At 29.0% G+C, this 24,925-nt stretch overlaps 1 protein-coding gene across 4 annotated transcripts in view; it reads left to right on the top strand.

Moving 5' to 3' along the window:
* Nucleotides 1-24,925, top strand: part of Cora (erythrocyte membrane protein band 4.1 like coracle) — a 53,252-nt gene that overhangs the window by 6,330 nt on the left and 21,997 nt on the right. For all 4 annotated transcript variants that reach the window (XM_083047024.1, XM_083047023.1, XM_083047026.1 and 1 more), the window contains exons 2-5: nucleotides 23,603-23,839; nucleotides 23,946-24,093; nucleotides 24,184-24,478; nucleotides 24,585-24,923. In XM_083047024.1, the coding sequence (XP_082903150.1) occupies nucleotides 23,681-23,839; nucleotides 23,946-24,093; nucleotides 24,184-24,478; nucleotides 24,585-24,923 (941 nt within the window). In that variant the 5' untranslated portion in view covers nucleotides 23,603-23,680. The remainder of the gene's footprint in view (nucleotides 1-23,602; nucleotides 23,840-23,945; nucleotides 24,094-24,183; nucleotides 24,479-24,584; nucleotides 24,924-24,925) is intronic.

The raw sequence follows: 24,925 nt of genomic DNA, 5'->3' as shown, positions 1-24,925 counted from the left end.
TTAGCACGTTTCTCGCCGACGTTTAATCTGTACAAAGATTGCGAGAATCCGTATTGTTTTGATTCCTCGTATTAGAATACTTCAGCTCAATTTCGCGACAATATCGTTAGATTTTGTAACAGTCGCACAAGTTGCAGCGCTGATTAACGATGTAAGGAATCAACGTTATGTTGCAAATTTTTTAAACATTCCTCGTACAATTATACAGCAAGTATACAACAGATACATGGAAACTAGAAGTTGATCAGAGATTTGGATCTTTTCATCTTCAAGATGTATCACGATATAAGATGATCAATATATATCAATATTGTTTTACCAGTACTAAAAAACCGACATATTACATCAGTCGAAATAAAAATTAATCTGTCTGAATAATTTGTACAAATAATGATGGTGGTCATTTGAATTAAGTGATGTGAGCTTATCAAATAACTTTGATCGATTTTGAGAAAAAATTGAATAAATCTTTGAAAAAACATTGTAGGACAATGCTTTGAAAAAGAAATAAAGAAAAAACACTTTCTTGAAGAATATAAGTACGCTTTTAGGATTTTTTTTTTTTTTTGCATTTGTCTAAACAACATATGCAAAGTATGCAAAAATTAATTAACGTTAATTAGTTGTAAATATTATAATTTCTCCATATTATTAACGTTCTTCTAAAACAAATATGCAAAAATTAGCAAATATGCAATTTGCATTTAATCCGAAATCTAATAAACATAATGAGATACATATTAAAACGGATCAGTAATTGAAAAATAGAAAATTAAGGTCACAAAAAGCTAAATCATATTCTATTATTACGCAACATTGATCAAATTTGCGCGTTAAAAAGTTGTCGTCTACCTTTTGTACATAGTAGTCATTTATCTCTGTAATTGCTATAGTTCGTGCGGTGTGTATAGTCAAGCCGAGTATCTTTAGTCAATATCTTTATTATGAAGAAGGAATTAATGTTGTTGTCAATGCTAATTGGAGGTCTTGAGTTACAAAAATTGATGGAGTTATTTTCTTGATGTAAGTTTATGTAAATGCCAACAAGAGAAAAAATTATAGATAAAACTTTTGTAAATAAAACGTATTACTAAAAATTCATTCTTAAAAGGAGAATGTAAATAGATTAAACAAAAAAATCAAAAGTCGATAAATTAAGCCAAATAAGACAAGATATAATAAATATACAAATAGTCGGATAAGGTGGTGAAAAGTGTCTCCGCGCAAAATGACTTAAGGCTCCTGGGTGCTCACCGCGGCCATATTGGAATCGTGACGTCAGAGGCGAGAAAACACACGCTATTTTTTTTAGATGCCATTTCTAAATAAAAACATATTTGCATAAAATAACACTTAAGACCTCTTTAATACACTTCTAAAAAACGCCGAAAACTATTCTTTTCCCTTGACAGTCAATCAACAACCGTAAAATGATCGAGATATCAGACTTTCACATGCGGAATGACTGCGCATGTGCAAAGACCAGAAGGACTGGGCCTCATAATATTACATTTTACAGCTGTTGATTGATTATAAAGGGAAAAGGATAGTTTTCGGCGTTTTTAGAAGTGTATTAAAGAGATCTTAAGTGTTATTTTATGCAAATATGTTTTTATTTAGAAATGGCATCTAAAAAAAAATAGCGTGTGTTTTCTCGCCTCTGACGTCACGATTCCGACATGGTCGGCAAGGTACCAGGAGCCTTAACTTAAAAGTATTTGCGCAATATTTCTAAACCAAGAAAAAGTTTTTTTAGCGCGGTTTATAACCCTCCATCTTCTTCCTCTCGTACGTAGCAAAAAAACCATGTTTTTTTAATTTAATTTTTTTGACATGTTTATGTTTATGAATTCTCGATATAAAAATTATGTTAATAAAAAAAATGCTTTTTTACAAAAAAAAATTTTTTTAATTGTTACTGTCATATTTAAATTTTAAAAAATTCCTAAAAATAAAAAATGCGATTTTTACAAAGTTATTATAGAGATGACGCCTTGAAAAAATTTTTGAATGTTCCTCTCAAGAAATGATAATTTATGGAATTTATTTAGAATTTTCTGATTGGTGCAACATATTTAAAAAAATTAGAAATCATATTTTTACGCTATTTTTCACAAAATGTATATAAATCTAAACTTATACATTAAATTTGGTTATAAATATTTATTTTTAATATATCCGCATCTATTTTAATGCTTATTTTATAAACTTTTTATCTTATATTTATTATATAAGATAAAAATATAACATATTTCAATCATCACATGAATATTTACATTATAATCAATATCCCAATTTTTATTTTATTAAGTCAAAATTTTTTAACATTTAAATTATTTATCTAATAATATTAACATTGAGCTTTTGTATTACTATCTAATAAAAAATACTAAATTATTACGTACTTAAAAAATTAATTTAATGTGAAAAAGTAAAGTGTGATTACAGAATTGAACTTATGATCCAAAATAAATATAAAATAAAGTATAAAATTAAATAAATATAAAAATGTAAAAAAACATAGATGATACGATTATTTATATTTTAATATTCTTATTTATGAATTTTTATCGCTCAATTTTCATCGCTGTCATCATTAATTGTTGGTACGATGTCTTCACTATCAAAAGTATGTTTTAATTTTTCAGCAGGTCTCATAATGCGCGACAAATAACGAGCATGTGAAAGATAATATATTATTGTTGCTAAATGAGAGCAACATCCTCTATCTGCCGTTAGCACAATCACATGCATATTTTAATATACTAGATTTTCCAATCGTGTTTGGATTGTATTGAATATAGCATTTGTATACTTGTTTCTTTTTATGCCTAGATGAAATTTCGAATTTTATAATATTTATATTTTCTTTTAAGGCGTAAAAATCTAGGCATAAAAAGAAACAAGTATATAAATGCTATATTCAATACAATCCAAACACGATTGGAAAATCTAGCATATTAAAATATGCATATGATTGTGCTACGGCAGACGAACAGTAAAATGTTGCTCTCATTTAACAGCAATAATACATTATCTTTCATATGCTCGTTATTTGTGCATTATGAGACCAGCTGAAAAATTAAATTAACATATTTTTGATGTTGAAGACATCGTACCAACAATTAATGATAACAGCGATGAAGATTGAGCGATAAAAATTCATAAATAAAATTATTAAGATATAAATAATCGTATTATCTGTGTTTTTTATATTTATTTAATTTTATATTTTATTATATATTTATTTTTGATCATAAAAGTTTAATTCTGTAACCACATCTTACTTTACTTTTTCACATTAAATTAATTTTTTAAGTACGTAATAATTTAGTAATTTTTTTTATTAGATAGTAATACAAAAGCTCAATGTTAATATTATTAGATGAATAATTTAAATGTTAAAAAATTTTGACTTAATAAAATAAAAATTGGGTTATTGATTATAATGTAAATATTCATGTGATGATTGAAATATGTTATATTTTTATCTTATATAATAAATATAAGATAAAAAGTTTATAAAATAAGCATTAAAATAGATGCGGATATATTAAAAATAAATATTTATAACTAGATTTAATGTATAAGTTTAGATTTATATACATTTCATGTGAAAAATAGCGTAGAAATATGGTTTCTAATTTTTTTAAATATGTTGCATTAATCAGAAAATTCTAAATAAATTCCATAAATTATCATTTTTTGAGAAAAACATTCAAGAATTTTTTCAAGGCGTCACTTCTATAATAACCTTGTAAAAATCGCATTTTTTATTTTTAGGAATTTTTTAAAATTTAAATGACAGTAAAAAACAATTAAATAAAATTTTTTTGTAAAAAAAAGCATTTTTTTATTAACATAATTTTTATATCAAGAATTCATAAACATAAACATTTCAAAAGAAATTAAATTAAACAAACGTGGTTTTTTTTGCTCTGTACGAGAGGAAGAGGATGGAGAGTTATGAACCGCGCTAAAAAACTTTCTTTTGGTTTAGAAATATTGTGCAAATACTTTTAAGTCATTTCGTGCGGGAGCACTTTTCACCATCTTGTCCGGCTACAGTCTTTAGATGTAGCTTCTTATCTTTCAGTAATCGAGATAGGATGTAAATGGTGACTAACTTTGCATTATCTTGGCAAACCGAGCGTTTATTTATTTATAAATATTAATTTATATAAATGCGCGCATATATGTACTAAAAAAATAAAATGTGAAAATATCGTAAAATATAAAAATTATTGTTTGATATCTCAAGAAACGGAAAGTATATCTTGTTTAATCAGTTAGTACCTTCCATAACATTTAGGCCATTTTTTTGTTGTTTGATAAAAATTGTTTCTGAAATCAATCTTTTGTAATAGTTGGATTTATGATCTAAAATTTGTACATTTTCTCTCCATTCATAATATGATTATGTTCTAACATATGTTGACAACTGATTTTTTTTTAAGTGTTGTTTATATTAGATAAATTCTTTTATCCTAATTTTTAATTGTCTTTTAACCTGCTCGACATAGGATACATCGCAATCTTTACAATTGATTTTGTAAATGACGTTGTTACAAAAAGTTTGTTTCAGTCGGACAATTATGTACTGATATATGAATGAGAAAAGATAATTGTTGTTCAATAATATTATATGTTGATGCAAAAGATTATATTTTGGAATGAAATTTTAGGTGTGACAGAAGTAAAACTGTGTCGGTTAAATAATTTCAATTTTATGATATATTATGATATATTAGATGGTTTGAAAAATAAGACAGATATCTCTGCCTGAGAAGAGATAGTTTTAAACCAATTTAAAATTATTTTTTTCAATTGATATTTAAGTCTAAAAAGCTGAGGCAACGGTTATTTTCCATCTCCATCTATGCGAATTGTATTCTCTTATGGAATGAATTAAGAATGACTTCAACTATTTTTGTAACAGAATCATTAGAAGCTGCCAGGGCTATATTATTGATATATCTAAAATAGAACAGAAATTTAACTTTAAACAATGCTCTGCTTTCTATATCCTGCGAAACAATTATGGATGATAATGGTGAACTCATAGACGTACCAAATGTGTGTTTATAAATAGTGTCGAAACTGAAATACATCAATGTGGGGATAAACCTAATAGCGTTCATGAATTCTATCTTAGAAATGTCAGTTGATTTTTCTATATATGACTATCTGTTATTTAAACCTGATAATGCTATGCGGATGGAAACATTTGTATACAGTGATATACATTCAATAACATTATCACGTACGAATAATCTATTCTTAAATGTTTGATTTCTGTTGCATTTTTGCCGTTTAATATAGTAGACTTTACTATTATCTGTTATCACGAAATAATAATAAACAATACTCGATTTTTACTATATTTTCACTGTCATATTATATTAGTAAGTCGTGCCAGAAATTAAGTTTAATGAGAACGCAGTACATATCAGAATCTGCTGCAAAGTCATGATTGAATTTGTTGGTACACTGCTAATGTTTTGTTATCTGGGAAAAATCAATTAATTATAAAGAAAGTTTGTCTGGTACTCCTGTGAATACCTTTACAAAATATCCTTTAAAGATTAGATAACGAAAATTATAGATTTAGATAAGATTGACATTCGAAAAATAATATCTCAAAGATATCAAATTAGAATATAAGACGTCATGAATATGCCTTTCTGATAGGCATCTTGATAATTTTATATTTTAAATGCGCGAACGCGATTTTAAACATAATAACTTAAGAACATCTTGTTTTCTGAGATAATTTTTCTTATGTTTATTATGATTTTGACCTTAGAATCATTCTACAATTTTGATAAATATTTGAAGTAGTAAAAAAAATTATTTTAATATAATTTAACTTACTATAACTACATGTGATGTATTAAAAAATTTTATTCAGAGTTAAGTATATTGTTTATCTTTTTTTTTTAAAGAAATTTGTTGCGAAGAATTTATTTAATATTAATAAAATTTTTACACACAAAAACACTCGAATATTGGATCTATTCTTAGAAAGATTATAATTATCTATATATACACTCGTCAAAAAAATTATCGCAACACGTAATTAATATCAAAATTTAGCATAAATTCAAATAAGCGTATCTCCGCGAAAAATTGTATTTCAAAAATTTTTTTTTGTTTTAAAGGGTAAAGTCTCTACTTTAAGGAACTTTTGTTCGATTTTGATTTTATTCTCTCCCCCTTTCTCCATCCCTTTAAAAGGAGGGACGTGTTTTTTTTTTTTCAAAAAATTGCATAGTTTGACGAACTCTACGGAGTGTCTAAATTTTTTTCGCAAATATCATAACTATCGTAAAATATGGACTTTTCTCTACAAATTTAAAAAAAATTGAATACCGTACGATTTTTTTTCGCGAAGTTACAGCATATTAAAGTTACCTATGCATTTTTGCCTATATATTTAATTACCGCCAACATTAGCATTACCCGATGGGCACTATGGGGAGGTTGCTGGTCGGATTTTGTCCATCGGGTGTGTGTGTGACGAGTATATAAGTGCCGTCCGTCTGTCTGTATGACCGCGTACTTCCACATTTATGGACCGATTCTCTCGAAATTGGTACCAAAATTTTGCAAATTTTTCGGGGATGGCTACTATGTAAATTTTTAAAATTTTTATACACCCACACCCACCCACGCACTAACAAATTTATTGCCCGTTTTTCTCGAAATTGGTACCAAAATTGTGCAAATTTTTCGGGGATGGATACTATTTGGTTTTTTAAAAGTTTTACACTCCCATGCACCCATTCACGCACCCACCCACGCACTCACACATTTATTGACTGATTTTATCAAAATTGGTACTAAAATTTTGCAAATTTTTCGGGGATGGCTAATATGTGGTTTTTTTAAGTTTTACACCCCCATCTACCCACCCACGCATCCACCCACGCACTCACATATTTATTGACCGATTTTCTCAAAATTGGTATAAAAATTGTGCAAATTTTTCTTGGATGGATACTATGTGGTTTTTTTAAGTTTTACACCCCCACCCACCCATCCACGCACCCACCCATCCACTTACACATTTATGGACCGATTTTATTAAAATTGGTACCAAAATTTTGCAAATTTTTTGGGAATGACTAATATGTAGTTTTTTTAAGTTTTACACCTCCACCCACCCACTCACGCACCCACCCACGCATTCATATATTTATTGACCGATTTTATGGAAATTGGTACCAAAATTTTGCTTTGTTTTTTTTAAGATTTATACCCCCCCCCCAACCCACCCACGAACCCATGAATCAACCTATATTTTATTTTAAAAAAATAATTTAATATAATTTTTGTTTTAAAAATTAGAAATTTGTTTTTATAAAATTTTGAATATTTAAGAAATATGTATTTTTTATTTTTTGCAAATTTTGAGATATCAAGCTAAATTTTTTATATGAATAAAGTTAAAATAATTTAAATTTGGTATTATACATATACACATACACATACATGTACGTGACATTAAGCTTCCTTTATGAGAAAGCCAAAATTAAAATATTATCTTGCTCATAAAGGAATTAGGAAATAACGAATCAAGTTTATATTGTAATTTAACCATAATTGATAAAAGGGTTAATTTTTTATAAAAATTTTTATTTAAAAAAAATTTTAATTTGACTGAACAACCTTCCCGCGGTGTATATCGGATAATGCGAATGCCGATGATATGTCAACTTTGAAGCTTCGTATCTTGGGAACGGCTTGTGCAAAAGACCCACATAGGTAGTGTTTTGAAAACGTCTCGACAAGGGTTACAAGAATATACAATAAAAAATAGGGGGTTCCATTTAAGAAAACATCGATGATCTTCACGTGACCTTCAAATGACTATTCAAGGTCAAACCAATGACATCTTATGTCCCCCTCGAAGTCAAAAAACTTTTGTATGAAACATTTTTCTCTACGATCGTTTCCTGCAAAGTTACGAGGGGTGATAGATTAAAATGGAACACCCTGTATATACATTTTTTCAAATTTTTTGTAATATTTAACAATCGCCATTGATTAGTATTTTAAATTTCCTATGTCAGATTAATATATAATGAATCTGAAAAACTTCTAAAATAAACAATTGAAAATTTTGATAAATTGTCCGTATTTCTCAATAGCTTAATTTACAATTTTTCAGCAATAGACTCAACATGTCATTAATTAATCTCACTAAAATCTTATTGATTTCACATCTTTACAATAAATTTCTTTGGAGAAATTTTTGAAATGTTTAATGTATATAATTATATATATAATTATTTGAAATGTTTAATGTATATAATTATATATATAATTATTCACAAGTAGAAGGGAGCAGATTAATTAAAGCCCGTATCCAACTATGCAATTTGTTGCAGCAATTTGATTTCTGCGATAAATTGCAGCAATTTTTTCTATATCACACTATGCAATTTTGAGAAGCAATTTGGTTGCAGTGATTGCACAAGATTTAGATCCAGTTCTAATTCTAGCAACTAGTTGCATGCAACTAATTTTTTACAAACTAAAAATAGATCAATTCTAAGAACAGTCTTTGTTATGTACATATTTGTTTTAAAAAGAGACAATAGTATTTGATATATTGTACCAACATAATTTTAATATTGTATTCTGTAGTTGACAATAGTCCAGTACGTTATTTTAGTTGTTTGTAGTGTGATTACATTCAAATAATTGCTGTAACCTGCAACTAGTAAGTTGCGGCAATTAAGTCGCTGCAATAAGTTGCACGAAAAATTAGTCGGATACGGGCTTAAGAGTCAAGTGCGGTAATTGATGCGTATAATCATTCTTTATTGTCAAATATTTATTTAATAAATTAATAATTTATTTAATTTATTAAATTAATATTTTTTTCATAACATTGGTAAAAGAGAGCAATACAACATAATCAAAAAATTCAAATATGCTAAACAAAAATATACTAAACATCTATACTAAGATTTACTTGAGACTAAACAATAACAATAACAAAAATAATTTGACAATTCAACGCATTCATAAGATACGAGTAAATATGTGAATAACTGCAGAAATGTGAACAATTTCTTATATTTGTTTTTTTTTTTATAAGAATGTGAAATAGTTTATTTAAATACAAAACAGATTAATTCCTTATAAGTTTTAGTGATTAGACGATTGTAAAAAAGTTTATATATATATATATATATGTATATAAAATAGAATAACATAGCTAATAACATTCATCTACAAAAGATTGATTGATTAGACTTACATATTTCATTCAGTTAACCAAATTTCATTAGCAAACTGCGTATAAATGTAAATATTCATCCAGCTAAATTAATTTAATTTTAATTAAACACAAATGTTAGACAAATATTATTTAAATGCTAATTAATTACACATATAATACATAGACAAAATTTTATCTATTTATTAAAATTTTATTAATTTTATTGTATTGATGATTACATGTTTTAATTGTATCAAATAGAAGTACAATCAATAAAAAAGCATTTCTATTTTTCTACAAAAAACAATTGCGCATGATAATATTTAAACAAAAATTTAATATTTGAATAAAATATCTAACAAATAACCTATTTTAGCAATAAACAAAAAATTTATAAATTAAATGAATGATTTAATTTTTTTTTTATTAACATTAAGATCATGCATTTGTATTGATCGTAATAAAATTGATTGTGACATCGATTTATTTTAAATGATTTATTTTATTTTACTCGGTATAACTGCCCAGGTAGCAAGCGTACATCATTTTGACGTCTAATGATGTCATTCAACGTCAGTTTGTTACTTAGGTGATAGCAGATTTAATGACTTATATTTATTTAATTATATAAAAGTTATTAAAAAGCTATTTAAATATATAATATAATCAAAATAATATTTTATATAATATAATATAATCAAAATAATAAATCATTTGTTGGAAGAGAGTAGATAGATGATTGACACAAGAAAATTTTTCAAAGACTATTGCGTCATTGACAAAAAGATCTCCATCATTAAAACAAAAAAAAATGTATTTATTTAATTAATATTATTATTGAATTAACAAAATATATTCCAATTAGATGTCACGCAATTCCAATTAAATTCCAATTTGATGCAAATAATATAACACCATTTTTTTTGTATACTACTTACAATTCTTTGAGACAATTATAAAATAAGATCTTAATAAAATCGACAATTACACTTCTGGTAAAAAAGAAATATGAAGTTAATAAGAACAAGTTCTATTATCGATGCAACTGCACTATATACTGCAGTATAATTACAGAATTAATTTGTTAACTTGCATTAATTTTATATAATTTAATTAACGAACGAGTTTGACATCTTCGGTTTTATTTTATTTCTATTATGATATTCTTTTCGAACCTATCAAGCGATAATAATGTTTCGAACCTATCAAGTAATAATAATTTTTATTAATTAATTAATTAATTAGTTTGGATTTATTAAATATGTTTTGTTAAACATGTTATGTTACGAGTTTAATTGATCATGTAACTATGTCACAAGCATTTGAAATGCAATGAAAATAATGACGATGAGACATCTGATCAAGCTTAAGTACTTGGAAGATAAACGTAGATAAGGCGTGGTTCATTATGTGTGGCATTGCCAGTGTCTGGTACGATTTGTAATGAACTTGGATACGCTGGACGTTAATTTTTACGCACAGCTGTGTTTTTTTTCTATCAACCATGTGTTCCGTTTCGAAATTATTTAAGTTGAATTAAATTAAGAACTCTGATTTGGATAGAAAAAAATATAATTGCAAAAAATGATATTAATTATAATTATGAGTTTTAAGTATTTCAAGTCGAATTTTACATGTTTATATTTTTTATTGTTATGTAGAGGGGCAAGAGGGCGCTGCTAGCGCATCTGTTTTTGTCCCGATTTTATTTTTCTCCCCGTCATGGATTCTTGACGCATTTAATAATAATCTACGTTACGCATTTTATTGGGGTTGCAAAACCCTATTTCGTATTTCGGAGCAGCTGCATTGCGATTCAGAGTCCAACATGGCGTTTCTCCTTCTATTTTTTTTTATTATTTTTTATTTTCTGGCACGATATAACTAGATGATGACTAGACAATAGAAGAAAAGATTTAAGACAACTAATTTTATAATTTTTGTATTGTATATATTCGTTGAAACGGTATATTTCTCACTGCAATGCAGGATAAAGCACGTTCTCCGCAATAATGACTCTCGTAGCTCTTGTCCAATGTCGATACAATACGGGAACGCCCCCATAATTATTATAAATTACGCACGTATGTCTCTCCCCGGCGTGAGTCACGGCGTGCTTGCGCATGACGTAATCAAAATATATTGTAACATATGCGTTTTTTTGCTGGTTTTTTGTGTTTAATTCATGTGTATCCATCTTTACTTAAAATATAGTAGGGTAAAAATACAGTAGGATAAATATAGTACAATAAAAATATAGTATGGTTTATTGTTTCACTTAAAAGAAGCACTTCTGATTTATCAACTTTGATAATCCTCTTTAAGTTAATCTTCTCCTTCCTCACCAGTATTAACAATTATAGTTTAATTTATTTTAAAATTAAGTGTTAATTAGATTAAGCATTGAAGCTCAAAATTGCTCGAATTGTTTGGCAGAAAATTATATTTATGTTAGAAGACTGACTCTTTTTTTCTTATTGTTAATGTTAAATAATTGTTTTATATAGGAAATAAATATAAAATATAAAAAAAAATGTAAGAATTATGTGCTAGATATTTTAAGAAATCATCATAATATATCGAACATATATTGATTTTCCAAAATTATTGCTATATAATAAAAATTAAAAATTCAGGTAGAAAATTGGCTAATAAGAGCCAGACATAGAAAATGAGCGCAACAAACTTGCTTAAAAATTTTTTTATTTGATTTGAATATTTCTGTCTTTTTCCTTTGTCATCTTCAGCAGATTAATTGAAAAAAGTTAATGCGTCTTTAATATTCATCCTTAAGTGTATCTACTTTTCAGATTATTCTCATCATCTCTTAATGGCCAGAGTTGATAGGAGACTTACCGAAGACATAAGAAAGTAATGAGGATCAATATACATATATAGAATTTTTTGTTGTTTTTGATTTGCTGAAAATTATTCAAAGGAAGGATATAAATGTTCAAATCAAGTAAAGAAGATTTTAGGACAACTTTGTTACGTCTAATTTTTGTGTATGGCTCTTATTAACTCATTTCTTACTTGAATTTTTGTATTTTTATATTATTATCAGAGCCTTTTTATTTTATTATGTTAATAAAAATTGATTGTTCTACTGCTAATTTATATGCAAGAGTAAAACAATGTTAAGAAATTAGATGCACTAAAATTATTGGTATTAAAATGCTCGTTTATCAATAGATATCTAATCGCCGAATTAAATGCTTGTACCATTTTACAGGAATTTGAATTATTGTGTGAGTCATTTAAGAATTATAATCATTATAAGAATTAGTCCTTAAGTCTTATAAGATAATTTTATTAAGTTCAAATTTTTGCGAAATAAAACAAAAAAAAGATTCTTTTTAATAAATCATGAAATTAAGAAACAAGAGAGATCTTAGACGATATATTTCTCTGATTTCTTTCCATTTTTCTCATCAGGTTTTCGATATATTCAACTAAATAATTGCAGTTGAATAATGACATTTCAACATTAATCCGTTCTCATCAATTTTTCTTAAGTATATAACAGAAAAAAAGTATTTGTATCTAAATGTGAATTAATAGTACTGTTATGTTTTGCCTTGTCGAAAACAGAAACTATCTTTTTGAAAATTTGTGTATACATTGTTGGATATATACATAGGTGTATTGGAAATCGTGATAAGCGAAATGAAGATGATTTTTCATATAAAATCAAGTCGAAAATAGAGTAAATTTTTTTCGTACAAGGTATTATTTTTGATAAAAATCGATTTTAAAAGTTAATTGAAGTATATTTACAGTGCCCTATTTTAATTGCATATCAAAAATCTCTAAAAAGTAAGACATTGTAGAAAAAAAATGTATCAAACAAAATTTATTTGGTTTTGAGAAGAAAAAAAAATGATAATCTTGAATTTTAATTAAAGTCATATTTCAAGATTATTTAAAAATTAATCTAATTTTTTAAAATGGAACCATCTTAATTTTCTTATATGAATCGATTTTCTTATATAAATCTTATATAAATCGATTCCTCGATATTTTACGAGATATTTTTTTTTTAATTTGACATAGACGAAATATATCTTGTAAAATATTCATTTTTTTGATGATCTTACCTCAATACTTTTATGCACAAAACAATGAGAAAAATGAATTGATGTAAAGAAAACACATAATTGTTTTCAAGAAAAAAATATGTTGCTAGTTGCAAATTACGTACTTAATGTAAAGATTAGTTTAAGTATTAAGAGATTACCGCAAAGAGATAATCGCAAATACTGTTTATTAAACGACAACGAAATAATTTCAATCGACAAACGGATACTGAATATCTGCATCATACATACGCACATTGTAGAGTACTTAACTTAAGATTCAAAACGCCCCACGCTTCGAGACGTCTCCCCCCCTCCCCCTCCTACCTTGCATGTTTTTTGCCAAGGCATGCGTACTAGCGCTGGTTCACTTATTCATGACTTATTTACAACCGTATACTTTATCACGGTTAGTATTGTTATTGTGTGTCACTGAGGTCAGGACACATAAGATACTCAATCTTTTTTTAAAAATCTGCTGAAAATGGTTCAAAGAAAGGACCGAAACGTTCAATTTAAATAGAGAAGTATTTTATTATAATATAAAGTTTGTTTAAGCGCCTAATTTTTACGCTTGACTCTTATTAGCCTGATTCAATCTTGAATTGTATTTGTATATTAGATCTTTTTTTATTTATTATTATTAAGAAAATCGCAAGAAAATATTATTAATCACAAAAAGATCATTAAACTTTAAATTTATATAAAATATCTGTCTGTAAAATACATAGGGGAAACCCGTCTATAATGGTCCCCCGAGGTAAAATGGTATCCTGTACTTATCTCTCCGATTAGTGTTATCTGCGTGTGGAATTTTATTTACTTCTGTCTCTGTCCTGCCATCACATGAGTGTTTGCTGAAGCGATTGAATATGTTTAGTAACAAGATAAAAAAAAATTCGATTTTTTAGAGATCTGATATAAGGTAAGCTTCCTGTTTCATTTCACTGTACATTCTGTGATTAAGAGAGATACAATATAAAGTTATTATGCTAGTAAGACTCAGTTTTATACTACATATTTTAATGAGTAGAAAGTCTACAAGATGGCAGTCTTTCCGTAGCCATTTTTTTATAAAAATAGAACGGTTGGGGTAAAACGGTCCCCGTTCTTTTCTAGAAAATTACACTTTGCCCTAAAAATTTTTAAATGCATTACTTTGCGTTTTTGTTGCAGATATAGTACAAAAATGCCTAGAAATCATTCTCGCACAAAATCACAAGAAAGCTGAAGCTTAACTAAAATTTCGGTGCTATATTTTGTAATTTTTTCTGCAACACCAAGTTAATGATGCACTATTTGATAAAAAATGCTTAAAATATATTTTTGTTACACAAAATTGAAATTATAAATATAATTATATTCAATCGAAATTATTACCTGTATCAAAAATATTTTTGGGGGATCATTTTACCTCAGTCCCTGAGGTAAAATGGTCACTATGTAGGCATATAGAAAATTTTTGACTGCAGAAAAATTTGAACTAATAAATAGTTTGTAATCATTCCATTAAAAAGAGGAAGAAAATATCTTTTCAATTTTGCAAAGTTTGAGAAAAAAAATAAAATTAATATAGAAACTAACATTTTTTCTTTAAGGTGACCATTTTACCCCGGTCTTCCCTAAATATAAATATTCATTAATCAGAAGAGATATATAAAAAAAAATGATCAACTTTTCATTTTTCTTTAAAAATTTTTTTTAATATCTTAGCAACACATTAAAGATATTTAACATATACACGCTTCGTGTTTGAAACTTGGATACTGCTTATCTTATTCTTATTAAATTAGCCTCCTTTTCACCAGCAATAAAAAGTAACCTATTTCAAAACTTATACGTGCACGATCGTCGCTGTCACTATTTGCCATCGCTGTCGCTGCCGTGTCATTATCGCGACCAGTAATCAGCAATATTATCTCATCAGTCCAGTAAAGAGTATGTGTATAAAGGCCATCTACTTCCAGTGATGATGGCATTTTCTGAATTCGTACGTTTAAACTTCGTTTTGTCTGGACGTCAATTATTTTTGTGTGTTATCGGGTAAATAAAGAAAATATCTTATAAGTACAAAGAAAATAAAATTGTTTAATCATCATAGTTTATGGAAATTAAGTCAAAATAAAATGTATTTTTGTAATAGAAATATACATATATGTATATATCAGACAAAGAGTATACATCAAGAAAGATTTCCTGCACTTATCTGAAAATTGTTGATTCTTGATTTAACTTTTTTACATACAAGATAAATCTCAAAAGATCGTCTCGGGACGATCAAATATCTTGAAAATAAAGCATTTTATGGAAAAATGTTTGTGACAAAAGTTATGGAATTTTAAAAGTTCTTTTTTTAGAAATGAATTGGCTATAAGAACCGTACGCGGGTGTCGGTGCGTTGATTCCAACGAAATTGAATTTTTCGTTGGAATTAAATACTTGTGTACGGGGCACGAATTTTGCTTGGTACACTGCCAAGACTTATTCGGAATAATCTCAATTCGAGATTTTAATTCCGATGATCCCCTCTGATCCTCCTAAAGAGATGTAGGCGAGAAAAATATCGGTCCGAAAATCGTTGAATCGGGAAAATATTTTATATTTAAAAAAAATATGTTCTCGCCTACATCTCTTTAGGGGGTCAGAGGAGATCATCGGAATTAAAATCTCGAATTGAGATTATTCCGAATAAGTCTTGGCAGTGTACCAAGCAAAATTCGTGCCCCGTGCACAAGTATTTAATTCCAACGAAAAATTCAATTTCGTTGGAATCAACGCACCGACACCCGCGTACGGCTCTTATAGCCAATTCTCATTTCTAAATATTTATATTTAATATGGAAGAACCTTTGAATTCTTAATATTTAAAAAATTCTATTTATTAGCTTTATCAGTTTGACCTTGAGTTTTTTAAGGTCATTTCGAGGTAAACTCGATTTTTTTAAATGGAATTACTTTAAGTATTTGATTTTATTTTAAATTCTTCGTAACATTCTGCATAAAAATTATAAAGGTAAAATAGCCAAAAATTGAACAGTTTACGAGATACTTTATATCTTAATCTGACATATTTTGATTTTGATATAAAATTTAGCATTTTTTCTTATTGTTTTTTGCAAAAGTTTATTAATCCCGCCGACTCAATCGTCGAATCGATGGAGAATAAGGAACATCGAGCTGTTATCTAATGGATGAGAGGTGTGATCGAGAATTTCGATCGTTATCTCGTTGCGAGTCTCGAAAGTGTGCGAATTCTAACAAGCCGTATTCTTAAGAACGCGTTAATCTCGCAAATATGAATGCATAAAAATGCTTTCTGGGAGTTTCGGAACGATGATCATTTCACCATTATTTTATCATTGCAATACTCATTCAACAGCAATTGTAACTAATAGTGAATTCAGTTGGATGTACTGGTACGCCACTGATGCACATTAAAGCCTATCATGTATAAAGAACTGCTCATTAATTCTATATGAAATTGGATCCTAGTAAACTGGTTTTCTCATATGTTACAGACTTATGACCTGCTGAACAAAAAACGTAATAGGCTCAAAGATAATTAATAGACAGTTATATAGGACACTCATATAGGATTTATATAAGATTAGTATGGGATATTCTTTATAATATTTAGCATGAGTAATTAAAACATTAATTAATATTATGAATTATTATTATCGTTATTTATATTGAATAACAAGAAGATTGTCATTTATATTGAATAATATAATATTATCTTATCTCTTATTATTATAATTATCTTATTATTATTATTATTATCTCTTATTATTATAATTATCTATTGTAAATTGTAAAGTATACGGCTGCCTTTAATGTGCGCATTAGTAAATTAATATATTCAACCAAATTCGCTATAAATTACTATTTGTCAAATGTCGAACTAAGTGAATACGCTCAAATTGTAATAAACAATCCGATGCAAGTTCTATATATGGAGATAAGAACATATAAACATAGTTACAACTCTGCTTTTTAAGGCTCCTTGGTCCTCGCCGCGACCATGTTGGATTATGACGTCAGAAGCGAGAAAATACACGCTGAAAATTTTTGCGTGCCATTTTTAAATAAAAAGATATTTTGATGAAACACAACTTTAGATGGTTTTAGCATACTTTTAAAATTGTCTGAAAACTATTTTTTTCCCTTGACAGTCAATCAATAACCGTAAAATAATTGAAACATCAGACGTTGTCATGCGGAATGACAGCGCATGTGCAAAGACCAGACGGACTGAGCTTCATATTAAGCATGCGGCACACGATGCTATTTTATTTGCTGGATTGCTAGCTGGATTTGCGTGCTTGCTACCGTGTGGGCAGCAGTGCTGGCAGTGCTGCTGACCGTGTTGCTCGCTTGGCTTCAGACGATGCCTACTTTCGTGCTGGTTTTAGGAAGATCATTTCAATAAACCAAAAATATTTCAAGTGACGATAACCCTATCATCGTTATATGCAATATCATTGTTTATATGATTGTGGTTATATGTCACTGTGAATGTTTTTTGACATGTATTTTGCAACCTAACCCAAATTTGAGACTGACAATCTGTCAATCTGTCAGCATCTTGATTGACAGCGCAGGATTATAGCAAGAAAAATAGCACCTGTTCTATCACCGAAATCCAGCAAATCAGTCAGCAACGTGACCAGCAGGCACACAATTTCCAGCCTAGCAAAGAGCAAGATTGCCAGCACAGGCGCACGCAAGTAATCCAGCAGATAAAATAGCATCGTGTGCCGCATGCTTTACAGTCATTTTACAGCTGTTAATTGGTTATGAAGGGAAAAGGATAGTTTTCAGACTATTTTAAAGGTGTGCTGAAGCCATCTGAAGTTGTGTTTCATCAAAATATCTTTTTATCTAAAAATGGCACACAAAAATTTTCGGCGTGTATTTTCTCGCTTCTGACGTCACGATTTCGACATGGTCGGCGAGAAACAAGGAGCCTTAAGACATAAAAGGGATTTAATCATGGTCATCTTGCTTAGGAACACATAACTAATATTAATTCTTGTTTTATATTTGAATGCATTAGCACGATTTCTAGTAATAACCTACTTTTCTAATAATAACCAATCAATGTTTCTTCAAAATGGCGACAAATGCTTTCCTTTAAAATAAATAAGTTTTTTTTAAATGTGATTATTCGTGTTCAATAATTAAATAATGGATTAGTAAAATACATCGAAAACTCTTTTTGGTTTATGGAGTAATAAATAGCTGTAAGTTTTGATCAATTGTCGTAAGATCTATTTTCGTGATTGAAAATAATTTCCTAGACAAATATATGACCCAATTAGCAAAATGCTAGCAATATGACAGCAATATGTCAACAAACTCAGTCATATTTAGAAGTAGATTTTGGTATGCTTTGCCATTAAGTTTAGTTTCTGACAACACAGTTTGCTAATATAACAGCAAAAATGTAGCGAAAATCGTACATGATATATGCCATCATGACATGTAAAACCACAGCAAGAATAAAGTACGTTCTACTTTAGCAATCGACAGCAAAATTGCAGCAGAATCGAGCATAATCTTTCACGATGTGACGATAAAACACGGAAAAGACAGAACATTTATCTAGTATACATAATTACATTAATATAACTACGACAAAAATATTACATCTAAATATTATTAATAACTAAATATTATTGTATTGCACACAAATATTTTATTGTAATTATTACTTATTAAATTGTAATTATTGGGTGTAATTGAGTTATAATTCTAAATTTGACAGACGTACTTGCCAAAGTCTGTTGTAATCAAAAAATGTTTGAACTCGAAAAAGAAATAATTTCTAGATTCAATATGATTTTTTTTAATCAATAAAATATGCTATTCAAGTTTGACATATAACTACAAGAAATTGGCGATTTTGTTGGATCTATTAATATAATTGTGATTATACCAGGCGTGTTCCATCTTTACCGTATTTTTGCCATTATAGCGTGACAACAGACTATGCTCAATCTCTGCTGCATTTTTGCTGTCAATATCTGATATGACTTTGCTTAATATTTGCTATGTAGTATCTACTATATCTATCTTATACGATGTAATAGCAAATACTCGATTTTTGTTGCATTTTCACTGTTATATTAGCAAGATATGCTGCTTGAAATTAAACTTAAGTAGGAAAATCAGTCTAACGGCTAAAAAAGAAGGCTATTTTTAAGGATTTTTTCTGACAAATAATTGTTTCTTTTTTCAAATCACTGTATGAAAAAACTGATGCTGAAGTGGTAATTAAACAAAAATGTATATGGGTTAGGTCGACATCGATATATGTAATAACGTGGCGAAAAAAATCGTACGAATCTCATTTTTTTAATTTAGAAAGAAAAGTTCATATTTTACGATTATGATAAAATTTGCGAAAAAATTTATTCCACTCCGTGGAGTGCGTCAAATTATGCAATTTTTGAAGACGAGACACGTCCTTACTTTTTAAAAGACGGCGGGTGGGGGAGGGGGAAGGATAAATTAAAATCTGACAAATACTTCTTAAAGTATAGATTTTAAGCTTGACAATAAAAAAAAAATTTCGAATATGACAACCAGTGATGTGCGTTTACACGTAAAAAAATAATTTTTTATTTTTTACGTAAAAAAAGTAAATTTTTACGTAAAGAATGTAAACATGTAAAATATGTAGAAAATTAGTAAAGAAAGGTTAGGGTCAGGTTAGGTTAGGTTAGGTTATACTCTTGTACTCTTGTCTTATGAGTTATGTTATGAGTTTATGAGTTATGATGTTATATTATGAAATTATGACATTATGAATTATGACTGATATGTAATATATGATTTGTTTTTGTTTTATTAGAGTCTAGTTTTCATTTTGTTTCATTTTTATTTTTATTTTATATATAAATTTTAAAAATTTATGTTCGTGATTCGTGTGCATTTAACCTTTTGTACTATTACTTTTAAAATAAAGTAATATAAAGTTTGTCCAGTTTATATAATTTTGTTAGTAATTTAGGCTATTTTTTACATTGTTTACATTCTTTACGTTTTTATGTAAAAATTGTAAAAAATAAATAAGGTAAAAAATTAATTTATTACGCGTAAAAAATTACGTAAAGAATGGACGTAAATTATACGGCACATCACTGATGACAACTTTTGGCGGAGTTATGATTATTTGAAATTATTTGAAATTTTGAAATAAAATTACCTAGGCATTATTTTGTTGAGTAGTATATTTCCGGATATATATGTTAGGAAAAACTTATTCCATTCCCTATTGAATTTTTTTAAGATTAATGAGTTTTTAAAATTTTGGCTATTTTATTACAAGCAATGTAAACTGTTACATGTTTTCTCCTGGGATACAGTATATCGAATATGTTTAAATATTCTGACAGTATTTTTAATCGTTTCAGAATCTAAATAATACTAGGAGCCGGTTTCACCATCTTCGATTAACTCAATCGGCCGATTAAACTATATTTTTGTCTCTTTTCAGCTACGTTTTTAAAAAGAGACAAAGATATAGTTTAATCGGTCGATTGAATTAATCGGAGATGGTGAAACCAACCCTAGGAGAACTTGTAAATTGAGAAATAGTGTAAATAATGGTCTTAAGATGTCGCTATAAGAAAAAAATATAACGGATTGTAATTGAAAGAGCCAATAAAAAACTTGTAATTCGAAATGAAAGAATTTCTGGATATTTATATAATTTTTTAAATTCTTATAATCAGCGCTATTAAAAGGACCTCGCACAAATCTTATGGAAAATGGATTCCAGTTAAATTGGCTGAAAATTTAGTATAATGTAGTTCATTACATCCTGATGAAAAGTGTCAATGGGCACAAGGTTGAAAAATGGACAGTTTCCGAGTTATAGAGCGTCAAAGTTTGGAAAAATAGATATATATATCGACTCATGATAGTTTAATGCATACGGTCATGATATTGTCATGGTAGTGTTTTTTGGCATATGTGTGTGTTTTGGCGCGTGTGTATGTGTATGTACATTACACAAGTGCGCGCACACGCACATACACATAATCGGCATGGCGAGCGTGGTGAACTCGTACATTCTAGAGTCCCTAGAAAATAGAGTCTGGCCACTTCATCTGTGGCCAGAATCTTTCATTGGTTCAGCTCGCAAACCCCTCAAAATGTACATATAACCAATAAAAATAGATACGATGAGTGGCCAGACTCTATTTTGTACATTCGAAGAACTTTCACATATTGATTATTTCTCCGTGTGACACCAGATTTAGATATACTATAGCGGAAATATCATGTTGACACGAAATCTTTTTTACTCTATCGATATTATCGAGAAATTATAGAAAAATATCCAAATAAGTTACATAGGGTATCTGATAATAATCGCTCTACTCATCGTGTGTAGATAGAGAGCGGGTTAAATCGAATAAGAAAGTTTTCTATTGTTTTGCAGTTTTCACAATAATTAAGGCCCCTGGCTCCTCACCGACCATGTTGAAATGGTGACGTTAGAGGCGAGAAAACAGGCTACAAATTCTTAAATGTCATTTCGAAATAAAAAGATATTTCGATGAAACAGCACTTTAGATGGCTTTAGCTCACTTTTAAAATACCTCGAAAATTACCTTTTCCCTTTATAATCAATCAACAGTTGTAAAATAATTGTAATATGAGACCCAATCCGTCTAGTCTTTGCATACATGCGCAGTCATTCCGCATGACAGTCTGATATTATGATCATTTTACGATTGTTGATTGAGTGTCAAGGGAAAAGAATAGTTTTCGGGGTATTTTAGAAGTGTGCTAAAGCCATCTGAAGTAGTGTTTTATCAAATAGTATCTTATGTGGCAAGTGCGGAAAACAACGAATTACGTCGCGCGTGAAGTTGCCGCATGAGCCGAAGGCTTATGGTGCATTCGCACGAGTACGAGTGTGAATGCATCATAAGCTGAGGCGAATGCGGCAACTTCACGCGCGACGTATTCGTTGTCTTCCGCACATTCCACATACAATATTTTTTGTAATGCCTGTCGCGAAAGTTCGATTTGAGATTAAATAATTAATTGAAATTAAATTCAAATAAGAAAGAGTATTATATAGTGTTATATTTATTTATCGCCAAAATGAAATGTGAGATTTGAACAATTTTCGGTAATAGATTCTCCGTGGCAGATTCAGCTGCTTGTACGAGTTCCAGCGGCGTGGACGGTCTTGAACACTCGGGCCGGTATTCATAGTCCGATCTTATATTTAAGATCGTCTTAAGTCCGAGCTTGAGATGCTACGCAGCCATTTGATTGGTTGAATGGGATCTTAAGTCAACCTCCGACCAGACTTAAGACGATCTTAAATATAAGATCGGACTATGAATACCGGCCTCGTTTTTAACCATTTTATCCTTCTTGAATGATGAAGGTTATAACGAATTGACGTTTTGTCTAGCGTGAATTTCGTTACGTTCAAGTTTGTTATGTCAGTCGAGAAATGGTAAAAAAAAAAACTATCAACCGTTAAAAAAGAAGATTTTTTACACACTAGTGCGGTAAAGTAACCCATAAGTGACGATGTTTTCGCACTAGTGCGGTAAAGTAAGGCAAAAGATACTATTCTCGCACTAGTGCGGTAAAGTAAGGCATCGTTGAGAAATAAGCCACTTTCCGCACGCTAAACAGCAATCGAAAATCGTACTTTCGCGGCAAGGATTACAAAAATATCTTTTTATTAAAAAATGACATCTAAGAATTGTCAGTATGTATGTGCTGCTTTTTCTTGCCTCTGACGTCACAATCTAACATGGCTGCGGCGAGAACTTATAGGAGTCTTAATAAAAAAGATCGGTCAATTTGCGGCAAGAAGAGACAGCTCATTATTACATAGTTGCTAGATACATACATAAATAAACTTACTTATTAATTCTTAATGCTTCGTCGTCTAGTAACTATGAGAGTAGGCTATCTTTTCTCATTGCGGATTGGCCGCGATCTTTTTTAATTAATTTCTCAATAATTATTACGAAAATTACAAAACGCGATAGAGATTTTTAAATCCAGTTTAACCCGTCCAGTTTAACTGTACACGATAGGTGGAACGATTATTACCGGACACTCTGATGTATATGCATATTTTGATATTTTGAAATATGGAAATAGAAGGAACTATGAAAGATTACTGCTTTCGCGTAATTCAAACTAATTTTTTTATTTACAAATATGTATATACATATATATATATATATATATATATATATATTCTTATTATTGTTTTAAGATACAATTATGTATTTAATTTCAGATATAAAATCGGATATATATATATATATATATATATTATATATTATATATTATATATATATAATAAAATAGAGCGAAAATGCCGGAAGAGCAAAAGGTCACTGATGCTCCGATGGAAGCAATGGCGGAAAATGGAACCGGGACAAATTCGCCTACCAAGAGCCCGGTTAGCAAAGGAAAAATGGTTCTTGCCAAAGTTACCCTCCTAGATGGTACTGTACGAGATTTCTACATCGATGTGAGTGTTCAAAAATGTTTTGTTCATATTTATTATATGCATATAAAATCAAATTTATACATTTTATTTATTCGATGCTAATATAGATATATTGAATCTGTTGCAGAGAAAGGCGAGAGGTCAAGAACTTCTCGATGTGATTTGCCAAAGCATGAATTTGCTGGAAAAGGATTATTTTGGTCTCATCTATGAAGACAGACATGATTCTCGCAATTGGTTGGATCTTTATAAGAGAATCATAAAATTCATAAAAAGTATGAAAACTATAACAAACATCATTATTAATATAATGATAGATAATAGTATATTGGAGTATTTTTTCTAAAGTTAATATATGATTTCAGCTGAACCATGGAAGTTTAATTTTGAAGTGAAATTCTACCCACCGGATCCAGCCCAATTGCAAGAAGATATTACGCGTTACCAACTGTGTCTACAGATCAGAAACGATATTATTACAGGTCGTCTACTTTGTTCTTTTGTGACACATGCTCTCTTAGGCTCCTATCTAGTTCAGTCAGAAATTGGAGATTATGATCCTGAGGAACATGGAAGGTCATATTTGAAAGACTTTAAATTTGCACCTAACCAAACACCCGAATTAATCGAGAAAGTGATGGATCTTCATAAAACACACAAGTTAGTTTTATTTTTGCATAAACAATTGTTTTTCGATATATAGAATAAGGAAAAATAGCGGAGATGATTGTTTAATTAAATAATTTTTTTTTTTGCTATATTTTAGGGGTCAAACACCCGCTGAAGCGGAGCTGCATTATCTCGAAAATGCGAAAAAATTAGCTATGTATGGCGTAGATCTTCATCCTGCAAAAGATTCGGAAGGGGTTGACATAATGTTAGGTGTATGCGCTTCAGGCCTTCTTGTTTATAGAGATTGTTTAAGAATTAATAGATTCGCCTGGCCAAAGATATTAAAAATATCTTACAAAAGGCATAATTTCTACATTAAAATTAGACCAGGTGACTTTGAACAATTCGAATCCACAATTGGATTTAAATTGGCAAATCACAGAGCAGCGAAAAAATTATGGAAAGTGTGCGTGGAGCATCATACTTTCTTCAGGT

This window comes from Prenolepis imparis, unplaced genomic scaffold, assembly GCF_030444845.1.
Source record: "Prenolepis imparis isolate NDT839.2.m4 unplaced genomic scaffold, iyPreImpa1.0 SCAF_9, whole genome shotgun sequence".
NCBI classification, from domain to species: Eukaryota; Metazoa; Arthropoda; class Insecta; order Hymenoptera; family Formicidae; genus Prenolepis; species Prenolepis imparis.
Note: the sequence above shows the minus strand (reverse complement) of the source record. Positions and strands in the feature narration are given on the sequence as shown.